Source organism: Mobula birostris, chromosome 17, assembly GCF_030028105.1.
Source record: "Mobula birostris isolate sMobBir1 chromosome 17, sMobBir1.hap1, whole genome shotgun sequence".
Lineage (NCBI taxonomy): Eukaryota > Metazoa > Chordata > Chondrichthyes > Myliobatiformes > Myliobatidae > Mobula > Mobula birostris.
In genome coordinates, this window is record NC_092386.1 from 48066560 (window position 1) to 48080627 (window position 14068).

General features: G+C 40.3%; 1 protein-coding gene across 7 annotated transcripts in view; it reads right to left on the reverse strand.

The window, feature by feature from the left end:
• The window catches only part of sema4d (sema domain, immunoglobulin domain (Ig), transmembrane domain (TM) and short cytoplasmic domain, (semaphorin) 4D), a 223374-nt gene that overhangs the window by 81438 nt on the left and 127868 nt on the right, over positions 1-14068 (reverse strand). For 4 of the 7 annotated variants that reach the window (XM_072281678.1, XM_072281675.1, XM_072281671.1 and 1 more), the window contains one exon: positions 10083-10403. In XM_072281678.1, coding sequence (XP_072137779.1) covers positions 10083-10188 — 106 coding nt within the window. In that variant the 5' untranslated portion in view covers positions 10189-10403. Of the gene's footprint in view, positions 1-10082; positions 10404-10565; positions 10610-13075; positions 13174-13619; positions 13675-14068 lie in introns of those variants that run through there. The other 3 variants (XM_072281676.1, XM_072281674.1, XM_072281677.1) reach the window with 3 other exon arrangements.

A 14068-nucleotide genomic window follows, 5' to 3' on the forward strand; every position in this document is an offset into this window, starting at 1 on the left:
TTATTTGTGGCTCAGCGCTCATACTGGTTACACATGCATTTGCTGTTCGCTGATATTTTGTGTTCGCTGCTGACTTGTGTTTAATTTCACTGTGAAAATGTCAAAAAGAGCTGCAGATACCCCTATGGGTAACAATGAGAAAGAGAGAAGGAATTTTCTCTATTAATAACGCAGAAAGTGGAGTTATTGCAGAAGCTTGATAGTGGTGTGTCTGTGCGGCGTCTTACTGAAGAAAATAGTGTTGGAACTACCACTGTATATGATTTAAATAAACAGAAAGACAAGTTACTGAAGTTTTATAGTGACAGTGACAATGACGTTCTACATTTATTCCAATAAGTCATTTACCATGTGTTTGATTCCGTTCGTTTGAAGCTGTATATTTTTATGTTTCATTGAATGTTTTTGTTGGAAATAGAATTTCTTCTTGTCATTATTCCCTAAACAATACAGTATAACAATTATTTACATAGCATTTACATTGTATCAGGTATTATAAGTAATCTAGAGATGATTTAAAGTATATGGGAGGATGTGCGTAGGTTTGGTGCGCTGCTGGGTCCTAAAGATTCCTGAAGAAAAATTCTGAATTCTGAAATGCAACTGGCCCCAAGGATTTCAGATAAGGGATTGTGGACCTGTATATGAAAAATAAATTTTAATATGTAAAAGAGGTGGAAAAATACTGAACAAGTGTTCATTGTCCAATCAGAAATCTGATGGCAGAAGGGGAAGAAGCTGTTGAGTGTGTGCCTTCAGGCTCCTGTACCCCTCCTCCTTGATGGTAGCAACGAGAAGAGAGCACATCCTGGGTGATGGGGGTTCTTAATGATGGATGCCACCTTCTTGAGGCATTGTCCTTTGATGGTGTCCTGGATGCGGGGAAGACTAGTGCCCATGATGAAGCTGGTTAAGTTTAAAACTTTCTGCAGCTTTTCCCAATCCTGTGCAGTGGCCCCTCCAGACCAGATAGTGATGCAACCAGTCAGAATGCTCTTTATGGTACATTTGTAGAAATTGGAGTGTCTTTGGTGACATACCAATTCTGTTCAAACTCCTAATGAAATATAGCTGCTGTTGTGCCTTCTTTGTAATTGTATCACTATGTCGGGCCCAAGGTAGATCCTCAATGATGTAGACATTCAGGAACTTGAAACTGCTCACCCTTTCCACTTCCGATCCCTTGATGAGGACTGGTGTGTGATCTGTCGACTTACCCATACTGAAGTCCACAATCAATTCTTTGGTCTTACTGACTTGCTGTTACAAAGATGCCTCCATAGATGCTGCATGACCTGCTGTATTCCACCAGTAGTTAGTTTTTATTGCTCTTTATATTAGGTCCTTTCTGTATCTGAGATAACAGGTTTTTACTGCAGAAACATCCTGATTCATACCAAATACGTAGGCTGTAAAAATAAGCTTTCCATTATAGTCTCCAATGAAGCCAAATATCATGAGATCATTTCAACATGGGATCAGTCAATTTAGAGTGTTAATTTTATGGCTCAATGATAGAGTGTTCTTTGATTTGTGGAACAATGGCTGAAAGGTTTAATTCTGCTCCTGTGTCTTAAGATCTAAGTTAATGGAGATACTTCAGGCTTGCCTTCAAGATGGTGCTGGTGATACACAACAACGTTTTGCAGGCAGCTCACAAAACTACTAGATATACAGTGGATTTCAGTTAATTGGGCCATTAGTTATTTGGGATAACTCTTAAAGAACAAAAACTAATGGAGAATATTGCCAGGATTTCTTTTGTTTATTTGGGACACCATGAAGACTATTTGAGACAGGAGACTTCTGCTGAAGTTTCTAACTAGCATCAGTCATGTGCACTTCTATGGTCATTAAACACTACACCATGCTTAGAGTGAACAGTTTTTAAATAGCGTCAGTTATCTGCGTTTGTTCAAAAAGAAGTAATTTTTTTCACTGATAGGTTGTGAGAAATAAGCAGGAAGACAATTCAGAACTGTTCTGCTTCAAACATTCAGGTTTGGAGATGTCAGGAGTGGCCAGGAGTGAAAAAGAAGCAACTTCAATACTTCTAGTTAGGAACTACAAAGAAATAAGTTATCAACAATCACCTTGAATGATACAATGATAATGAAGATTCAGAGGATGCAATCGTCGAAAGCATTGTACGAAGGCAGTCCAATATCTGAGCGAGGTGTCTCAGCTGATATTGTTTATTTACAGTTAATCAAAAGAACACGGCAGCATACAGCGGATGAATTCTTCTGTCAATAACTATTGGGAGCTAGTTATATAGAACTAATTTGCTCTGTATTTCATTTAAATACAAAATTTGTTACTCAGTTTGTAATAATGCAAACTGAGTTTGTCTTTTTTTTAAAAATACGTTTTTAACTACTTCCATGAAACTTGAGCTAAATGGGGCAGCTGCTTAATTGGGCCAAAATATACTGGTTGCGATGTGTCAATTAATCAGAATCCTTCTTTTGAGCTGCAGATCACTACAGTTTCCCTTTAAGAAACATACTTCTGAACCATCTAAACAAACTAGTGATTTTATGACCTCTTGTAGGATTCAGTGAACTTGACTCTCAGGAATGCTGGTATAGCAGCTTGAAGTGGACAAAGGTCGGCCATCGCCGGAAAAGAGGACGCTGGGATGAACTTCAAACCAGATTAAAGTGTTGGTGTACGAAATTGCCTCTCCTCAGCGTCCAGTGAGCTAATGTACAGTCACTGAAGAACAAGATAGAGGACACAAGGGCAAGAAGACTTTATCAGAGGAGATGAAAAAGCCGACAAAAAGTGGATACAGCCCAGTCCATCAAGAGCAAAGTCTTCCCCACATTTATGAGGAGAGCTTTCACAAGAAAGCATTCCATCATCAAGGACCCCCAGCATCCAAGGCCATGTCCTCTTCTTGCTGCTGCTATTGGGAAGGTGGTATAGCAGCCTTAGGTCCCACACCACCAGATTCAGGAACAGTTAGTACCTTCCAACCAGCGTGGATAATTTCATTCACCTCAACCTTGAACTGATTCCACAACCTATGGACTCACTTCTTTCTTTTTAAATCTTTTTATTGAATAAGTATACAAAAAGGTAAGCCATATAGGCACTAATACACTGTTAGAATATAATAAAATTACAGGAGATATTAATACAGAAAAAAAATGATACAATGTAATTTAAACATAACATAATAAGGTAACATAATAGTATACTAATTTTTATATATATATCAATAGAGAAAAGGAAAAAAAAACCCCCAAAAAACTCACCGTGCAACTAAACTAAAAGTAAAGCAAAGCAATGGGCTAACTTGGAACCAAGTAAAGTTAAAGAACTTAAAATCACGTCCTCAAACCCGACCTCCATTAAAAACAGTAAAAAAAACAAGAAGGGGACTCACTTCTAAAGACATTACAACGCTATCTAATTTATTTTTGTTTGGATTAGCGCAACTTGTGTTCTTTCGCACACTGGTTCTGTCAGCTTTTGTTGTTTTTCACTGGTTCTATCGTATTTCTTCGTTCTACTGTGAATGTCCACAAGAAAATTAAATCTCAGGACAGTATATGGTAACATAGACATACTTTCCTAATAAATTTTCTTTGAACTTTGGCTAAAATGACACGTTTTGAGGGCTATTTCTATAGGACAAAGCAGAGGATCCCAAAAAGAAGGTTGCAAGCAGAGGGCTTGGGTTAAGCTGAGAGAGATGGGTAGTCCAGTTTTAAATGAGCTATAAGTGAGTTGGAAAAAATACAACTGGGGGAGTGATATAGCTGACTGGACGCATACACCAAATACTGAAATTAAACCATTAAAGAGGGAGAATGCTAAAGATAAAAATAACAAGGATCCACATTGTTGTGTTTGGGCTCAATTTAGTCAGAAAGGAAAAATCATTAGAGAGAATCTGATGAGGACCCAATTATGTGCTTTTCAACTTCCCGGTGTTTAGTTTCAAGTGAGGCTCAACGTCAATGCCAAATGATCTGTTTGAGCATAAAAGATCTGAAAGTATAGCCCACAGCTTCAGTGTTCTATAACTGCTAGTGGTACACATGGGAAAGCCATGTTACATAGCATACTCTATTTCCTGAGGAGACTGAGGTCCTTTAACATCTGTCGGACGGTGCTGAGGATGTTCTACGAGTCTGTGGTGGCCAGTGCGATCATGTTTGCTGTTGTGTGCTGGGGCAGCAGGCTGAGAGTAGCAGACACCAACAGAATCAACAAACTCATTCATAGGGCCAGTGATGTTGTGGGGATGAAACTGGACTCTCTGACGGTGGTGTCTGAAAAGAGGATGCTGTCTAAGTTGCATGCCATCTTGGACAATGTCTCCCATCCACTACATAATGTACTGGTTGGGCACAGGAGTACATTCAGCCAGAGACTCATTCCACCAAGATGCAACACAGAGCGTCATAGGAAGTCATTCCTGCCTGTGGCCATCAAACTTTACAACTCCTCCCTTGGAGGGTCAGACACCCTGAGCCAATAGGCTGGTCCTGGATTTATTTCATAATTTACTGGCATAATTTACATATTACTATTTAATTATTTATGGTGCAACTGTAACGAAAACCAATTTCCCCCGGGATCAATAAAGTATGACTATGACTATACTTAAATAGCAGAGGAAAATAAAACAATAAGCAGAACAGACAGAGTCAATGAGACCGAACATTTCCTTCCACTGTTAACCAACATTGCTTGCTAGTATCTTCAGCAATCTGTTGCTTGTTCAAACATCTTAAACTCATTTAATATTTTTATAATCTCCACAAAATCTATACAAAGTTTTCTGTCATCTGCAGGTGACATACAAAATAAACAATATGCACATTGAAAAGAACTCACCCTCACGGTTAATTACTACACTAAATCTGCCCACAATATTTTCACCTCTCCCTCAACTCTTGATACTTGGATGTGTCTCAACTAAAATGTCTAAGGATTTCTGAAGTTTCTCCAAAATGGGATAGCCCTCATATATTTTTCTGGGTGAAGAATTCTTGGCTTGATATACAACCCCACACTAGCAAACAGTCACTGTGAAATTAAATTCTTCACCAAGCAAAGAGCCCTGTAAAATGCTATAAGATACAATTCAAAGAATGATAAAGCGTTTGGCTGATGGAGTTTACTCGTCCAGATGTTATGTTTTGCACTTTAGGAGACCAAATGTAAATGGACAGAACACTACTCATGGCAAGGCCCTTAACGATGTTGATGTATTAGAGGGATCTTGGGGTCCAGGCCCGAAAGTGGCTTGTACCCCAAGGTGACAGAGAAAACATGTGGTATGCTTGTCTTTACAAGTCAAGGTACTAATTTCAAGAGCCAGGAAGTTGTGCTGCAGCTTTATAAAAATCTGCTTAGGCCGCAAGTGGAACATAACATTCAATTCTGAACAGCCAATATTGGAATGATATGGAGAGTTTGGAAAGGGCGAAGAAGCAAATTTACTCGGATGCTCCCTGGATTGGAGAGGCTGGACAAACCTGGGACACAAGAGATTCCGCAGATGCTGGAAGTCCAGAGCAATACAAAACAAAATGCTTGAGGAACTCAGCAGCATCTATGAAAATGAATAAACAATCGACGTTTTGGGCCGAGACCTTTCATCAGGACTGGAACGGAAGGGGGAAGAAGCCAGAATAAAAAGGTGGGGGAAGCAGGAGGACACGCTGGAAGGCAATATGTGAAGCCATGTGTGTGGGTGGCTGGAGAAGGAGGAATCTGATAGGAGAGTGGGCCATGGGAGAAAGGGAAGGAGGAGGGCGACAGGCAAGTGAGAAGAGGTAAAAGGCCAGATTGGGGAATAGAAGAGGGAAGAGAGAGGGGGAGAAAAAGAAGGAAAAAAATTACCAGAAGGAAGAATCAGTGTTCCTGCCATCAGGATGAAGGCTACCTAGACAGAATAAGAAGTTGCTCCTCCACCCTGAGAGTGCCCTCATCATAGCACAAGAGGAGGCCATGGACTGAAATGTCAAAATGGGAATTGGAATTAATATGGTGGGCCACTGGGAAATCTGCTTTTGCCCAGATGGAATGGAGGTGCTTGATAAAGCAATGCCCCAATTTATGTTGGGTCTCACTAATGTAGAAGAAGCCACATTGGGAGCACCGGATACAACGGGCCAACTGGAACCAATAGGTTCGCAGGTTAAGTGTTGCCTCACCCTGGAAGGACTGTTTGGGGCCCTGAATGGAGGTGAGGGAGCAGGCGAATGGTCGGCTGCAGCATTCCTCTCACTTGCAGGGTTATGTGCCAAGGAGGAAGTTAGTGGGGAAGGACAAATGGACAAGGGAAATCATGGAGAGAGAGCCCTGAATGGAGGTGAGGGAGCAGGTGAATGTGCAGGGACATTGGCTGCTTGCAGGGACACATGCTGGGAGGGAGATTAGTGAGGAGGGATAAATGGATGTGGGAATCATGGAGCGTGTGATCCCCATGGAAAGAAGAAAGTGGGAGGGAAGCAAAGATGTGTTGGTGGTAGAATCCTGTTGAAAATGGCAGAAGTTGCGGAAAATGATGTGTTGGATGCGGAGGTTCACTGGGTGGTAGTTGAGGACAGGTGGAATTCTATCCCTGTTAAGATGGTGGGTAGTTGGGGTGAGCACAGATGTTCAGGAAATGGAGATGATGTGGGTGAAGGCAGCATCAATGCTGGAGGAAAAGAAATCCTGTCCTTTGAAAGAGGAGTATATCTCTGACATCCCGAAAGGAAAACCTCACCCTGGGATCAGTTTTTCCTCATGGGATGGCAAGTGAGGACAAGAGGAACTCTATCCATGTTAAGGCATGGAAAGTTGGGGCGAGCGTGGATGTCCAGGAAACATCCTGGGTCGTTATCTTCGGAGTTTCAGAGATCAAGAGGAGACCTGATACAAGTTTATGAGCACACAGGGGGCATAGATAGAATAGACAGCCAGTAAGTTTTTCCCTGGGTCAAAATACCTAATTCTAGACGGCATGTACTTAAGGTGAGAGAGGGCAAGTTCAGAGTAGATATACCGGCGAAGATTTTTTAAACAAGTGTTCCAGGTGCCAAGAATGCGCTGCCAGGTATGGTAATGCAGACATTTAAGAGGATCTTAAACAGTTGCATGACTGTACTGATAATGGAATTGATAAGGACATTCTGTAGGCATCTAGTATTAGCATAGTTAGGGATTTAATTAAATATTAGTTTAATTAACTCGGCACAACATTGTGAAGCAAGAGGCTTGAGCTCAACTGCTTCAAGTTCTCTGAACAATGGTTAATCACCAATCTAAAATCACAACATTTTACCACATTACAACAGTTACAAACTATTATTTTAAAGCATGAACATGTAACTAAATTGGGGGTGGGGGGAGATTTCCCTTAACTAAAGCTAAGAACTTTGGTCCATTTGATGTCATTATTCAAATTACACACTCCCTTGTCAGAAAAGTAAACACTGCTTGATTCCGTAGTAGGGCAAAGACTCTGAACACAGTATTCTTCATAGACACAAAGTCCCTTTAGAGGACTTTATAATTTGGCTGGATATACTTTTTGAGAAGGTTTCAAAATTGATAATGAAATCATAACAACAAAAAACTATACACAAAACCATTTTCTTAATGTTCACAAATTAATCAGAATACTTTAAAATTCCTTACTAACTGCATTGAGTACAACCGTGCTCATTACAACATTTGGAGCACAGTTCCTAGTGAGATGAGTCAGTCCTCTCACTAACAAGCAAGAAAATGAATTGCTAGGTAGTATATGATGACATATAAATACCTTGACTTTGATTTTCAAGAGTCTGTTAACATTGGGATTGAAGCTGTCCTTCAGCTAGTCTGACAACAGTGAAATAGAATTTTCCAGAAAAGGAGATAATGTTATAGCTCTTTTAGTGCCACAACATAATTCTGTCTGGCAAAAGGAAGTACTGTGGAGTACTACAAATAAATTATGTCTAGTGTACCATTTTCAAGCATCAGTGTGGAATGCCTGGTAAGGTTCGTCCATCGTCATCAACGGAGACCTCCACACCATTAGTGCTATTTACGAGGTCGAGTTGCCTCGATGGAAAGCGTGCAAACAGCTACGGGGAGCCCCAGGTGAGAGCTGAGTTCCAGGTGGGGACCAAAGGTGGACAAACCGCCCTGAAAAGGACGCGACATGTTCCCCCACCAGAGGTGCTACCCTTCCCTGACGCCCCCTACACCCTGGAATGCTTGGTACGATGGGCATGAAGACTGACTTTTCATCTACATCTATTCCAATGGGATGAAAATCTTTATTTTTTTCCTGACTGCAAAGAACTCTGAGTTTGAGAAGGTTAAATCTAATGTAAAGAGAAGGGGAAAAAACCTGACCGTAACATGGCATGAACTTACAATTTCACTGAGAGAGGCCACTGGATGTCTGGTGCAGCAACCAGAAAGATGTCACATATGCACTGAAAAAATGGTCTTTCAACTTTAGGGCAGAGAAGTTGAGAAAATACGGTCCCCTGGGAGGGGCTGTACCCATTTTCAAGCAGTGTTCCTTCAGGTTATTTTCTTTATTTCCAGAGCATATCAAAAGCATGCATTATTATTACTGTCCTCCTTCATTAAACAAATACTGAGAAACAGATGCAAGGAATTTGTGATAAAATAATGTGAAGCTCATGGCTCCAGTAACGCAAACACGAGGAAATCTGCAGATACTGGAATTTCAAGCAACACACATAAAAATTGCTGGTGAACGCAGCAGGCCAGGCAGCATCTCTAGGAAGAGGTACAGTCGACGTTTCGGGTGTTCACCAGCAATTTTTATGTGTGTGGCTCCAGTAAGCCGATGTTTATTTTTTACAAATTCATTTTCAGGATCTGAGCATCACTAGCAAGATGTCATTTATTGCCCACCTTTAATTACTCGCAAGGTGGATGTGGCCAGTGGTCTTTTTAAACCAGTGCAGGCCTCCTTACTTGTTATAGCACAGGATGCAGTTGTACTGCCTACTGGGTTCACACCTGCTCCTATCACAGCATTCCCAACAACCTCAATCCTCCACAGCCCTTCCACAGACTCATCAACTTTTCTTGACATTTTTAAAAATCACCTATTTTCACTTCTAAAACCATGTGCAACATGGCAGCATAGCAGTCAGCATAATGCTTAACAGTGCCAACGATCGAAAAGACTGGGGTTCAATTCCCACCACCGTTTTTAAGGTGTTTGTACGTTCTCTATGTGACCGCATGGGTTTCTCCAGGTGCTCTGGTTTCCTCCCACATTCCAAAAAGACGTATGGATTAGGGTTAGTAAGTTGTGGGCATGTTATGTTGGCATTGAACGTATGGTGTCACTTGCAGGCTGCCCAGCATTTATTGGACTGCATTGGAAGGTGACACAAACGACTCATTTCACTGTATGTACACATGACAAATAAAGCCAATCTTTATCTTTACCTTTAAAAGATAATTTATGATGGCCAAATTAACATATTAGCACATTTCTAGGATTGAGTCAATGTTGGATCCTGGAGAAGATGAGGCAGCAGCACTAAATGTTGCAGCATCATGCCAAACCCAGTAAAGATACCCCATAATGCCGTTGAGTAAGACATTTCTGACTTTGGACCCAGTGACAATGAGGGACCAATGACACGTTTCCAAGTGTGGCAATGTGTGACTTGGAAGGGACCCTGCAGGCAGTGGCATTCTCATGCATCTGTTGCCTTCATCTTCTTTGGTAGAACACCAATTTCAGATAAATTGTTCCAATGTTTAATTTTAAAATACTTAAGTACACCTATTGGAAATTGCACCTGTTATTCATAGGAGTGATGAGCTTTTACATAAAACTAAAGACTACCTTCAAATGAGAGATAAAACTACAAAATTAGATGGCAAAAAAAAAATCAATGTGCACATTGGCATAAAGTTACCAAAGAGAATAATTTTAATACTATTTAACAGTTGGATGATGTTTACTTTTAAGTTTGATTTCAATAAATGACAGCATTTAAAATTTTAGGATTCTGTGAGGTGTAGTCTAGAGCTCCAAACATTGTAAAGTGAAATGAAAGCAAATCTGAAGATACAAATCTTACCTCCATATTTCCACACGGTCCTTGGAACAGCAAGGCTACAATACGAAAGTCGAACCAGGTGAAGAGTCACGTATAATGCAACAAGTGCCATATTCCGTCTTTTCATCGTGTGGCAGTTGTAGAGTTGTTATAAAAATGTCAAGAGAAATCCACAAACCCAGAAGTAACTGTACTTGATTAGTCCAACATCACAAGTATTGAAGAGGAAGTTGTCCAAGGGGCGAAGGCACACGAATTTGGCTCCTTGAGTCAGTCACTTGAACTGATAACTCATTTGTACATTTCTGCTCACCTTCTAATTGCAGTCCCAGGATACACGTCCTGTATGTGTGTGGGTGGGGGGGGGGGGTGTTTGAAGTAAGAAAAGAAATTATCGCTTAAATAGAAGCACTATCAATTACAAAATCAAGCTACTACGCATAATGAAAATCACAACATTCTCAGTGCATCAAGCACTATCAGTGCCAAGAGAACTCAACTGACCTCTCTTCACATCTGGGGGGGAAAAGTTCAGGGAAAAAAAACGGGTCAGAGCAGGAAAATATGAAAGACCTGCAATAGGCAAGAACGCAGAAGAGACTAAATGACAAAAAAAAATGATGGAATAAGGGGAAAGGTTGCCATCTGTTAAAACACTAACTGAGGAGACACCAGTGGAAGGAGCAGAATGTAGGAAATTGTTGAACACAAGCATCTAAGCTTGAATGGGGAAAGGAAAAAGTGAACCATCACAATAGTGCTTCTCCAACAGGTCAGGTCAGCCCATTGCTCGATTACCAAACGTATCAACTGCATTTCTCTCCCCTCCTTTTACACTAGCTAATGCCCAAACATCTTATAAGTAGATACTGATTGTTTTCGTACCTCTCTGATTGTACTACAGTACTTTCCTCACAGCCTGTGGTTTCCTCTACACTGGGGAACAAACGATGTGACTGTTTTGCGGAAATCCTTCTTTCAGTTCTCAAGCCTAACTGAGGTTTTTGTCGCACATCACTTTAATATTCCATCCCACTCTCTCTCTCTTCTGTTTTCAGTTCCAACATAGCTCAAGCTCCAAAAACAGCATCTCAACTTTCCACAAGACACCTTACAACCTTTCCGACTCAAAAAAAACCCCCCAACACTTTCAGACAATAATTCTTTTCTTCCCATTTACAGGTCCCCTTGATCACCTTGGTTCCTTTACTCACATTTAATCTCGACATTCTACTTACCCTTCTGCTCTCTTTTCACCTTCTCTCAATGGTGAAAATCTTTAAACTTTTTCTATTCTATTGAAAGACCTTTAAGACTGAAGGCTGGGACACACTGGAGGCTGTGGTAGAACAAATGACACTACGGAAAATCCTGGCAACTCTGGACGTTTCTCATCCTCTGCATGCCACCCTGGCTAACCGGGGAGCACTTTTAGTAATAGACTAAGACAACTGTGCTGTTCCAAAGCGTGCAATATGAAGTCATTCTTACCCTCGCCATTAGGTTCTATAATGTGTCAATCTATATCTGGGGAAGTGATGATCCCTCCCTCTTAAACTGATTGTGGTAACTTATTTTTTATTCTCTCTACTTCTAATATTTATATCTGTGCACTTGCAGTGCTACTGTGACACTGTAGTTTGGAATCAATAAAGAATCAATCTATCTATTAGATGTTTTAATCTACACAGACACTGCCTGAGTACCTGCAGCAATTTAAGGTTTTATTTCATACTTTGCAAAGTTTATTACGCAGTGGACTTCAATGGAAGTGTGTCAGCTAACTCCTTTTCTGATCAATTTCATCATTTCCCTCTTTGATCTACTATCATTCGTTAGACATCTATCATCCTCTGGCTATTCAAATTCAGTTGTTTCAAATCAGCTTCTTGAGCTCATATTTAAATAGGCCAGTTCATTTGAAAGATTAGCCATTTGTAAAACTCAGGTTTTTTAAAATTCCTTTCCACAGATGCTGCTAAGTATTCTCACACTTGCCTTTTCTTCAGATTTCCAGCAAATGCAGAGTTTTCTATCTGACTGTTCAAGCACTGTTTTTGCTGAAGTCTGACACACTTACATATCCTTTAGTCAAGCTGTTAAAGAGACTTTTACAGATATTATTTATTAATTCTCATCAGGATCTATCACAACATTTTACCTTTAATCACCAAATCCATTTAATTAGCCATAAAACAGTAAGTGTCAGCTTAGTTTAGAAAGAAGTCTCTATTTAGAATAAGGGAGAATGTTCCCTTCTGTCAGATATGAAACACAGTTCAGAGTTTTTCTGTATTAAAAATAATTTAGTGGCACCTCCCCGCAACACAAAAACACTGTCACCATCCACTCATTTTTAAATGTTCTTTATATCCTGGTTACTTGAAAGAGTGTGGCTCCATCAGAACAGAAATCAGCTTACTGAACAAAATAAAATAAATATTGAATTAAGCAATCACGCTACAAAAATCGCACAACTAGTACAAGCAACATACATCAAAGTTGCTGGTGAACGCAGCAGGCCAGGCAGCATCTATAGGAAGAGGTACAATCGATGTTTCAGGCCGAGACCCTTCCACAAATAGTACAAGGTCTGTTTTCTAAATAGTCCTTAAGGACATTCTGAAATTATCTCCTTATTGAAACATCCAGCATCCAATCCTTTTCAAATTCACCATAAATTTAAAGTACAAAAATAATTCATCACACAGAAATATGGAAACATATCTAAGTTCAGAAACATAATGAACAAAAAAACATTTGCTGTGCAATTGAAAATATTTAGGGTTAAGAAGTTACTTATAATAATGCAATTTATACAGAAGTAGGATTAATAAAGTCAACAAGAGAACCATGCTAAATAGTTCTTTCTCACCCTCGACTTTATGCCGATTCAAGCAGAAACACCTTACAGCTTAAAGCAGTAACAATCCAAACGCAAAAAGAAAGAATGATTTAGAACAAAGCAATCACATTGCAACACAACCTCGACAGCAAGTAGTAACAAAACATACCTCTTTCGTTAACTCCTGAAATTGTTTAAATAACTTTCATCTCAGGCCTTACCATTATAATTTCAAAGTTAAGAAACAGACTCAACTGTAAGACTGAGGAAGTTAAGTGACCTGCTTCTCCACCACAGCTGCTCATGAATGAGCTCAATTTTATGACTTCACTCCAACACAAAAGCTTAAGGAACTAGTACTCAAAAGGAAATAGAATGCGAAACTCAAGGAATGAAAGAAGCTGAGAATCACCGGACAAAAAGAAAAGCAAAAAAAAAATAACCTCCATTGTAAAACACCTCAGCTCTTGAAACCCCATATTTGTTACTCAGTTAACGATCAGCATTTCACAACAGGCAATTCTACTCCAGCTACAAAAGCATACCTGTTCTAAAGCACTTCAATAAAATAAACTTGCTGTCCTCATTAAACAATGTTTAAAAGAGATACCACCACACCTAAAAATACACAATATCCAGAAGTAAATGTAACAAAGCTGCTAGAATCACGTGTGGCGCCGCATCAAGTTGCATTTAGATTCTTCTTCTCTTACCACTTGGAATTGAGATGGACTTGCTTCCCGTCTAGTTCTGTGATGAGGCCAACTTGCTTGTTACAAGTGGGGCAGCTGGTGTTTGATAGGTAGGAAGTGTGGGAGGCACCAAGCTTCACTTCTGTGCTCACAATGACTATAGGTTCTCTGTCCTTCGCTTGAAGCAGTCAGAGGTCAGGAATCCCCGAGAGACATAGCAATGTAACACTTTCTACAAAAGAAATATTGGGAATACCCACAAAGCATTATTATTGCCCTGGCTCTAAACTGTTGCCCATAAAGGGGCTCAGAGAAAAGTTCTCTGTCCTCACCTACCACCCCTTCAGCCTCCACGTCCAGCACATAATTCTCCGGAGCTTCCACCGTCTCCAACGGGATCCCAGCACCAAGCACTTTTTTCCCCTCACTCCCACTTTCTGCTTTCCGCAGGGATCCCGGGATCACTCCCT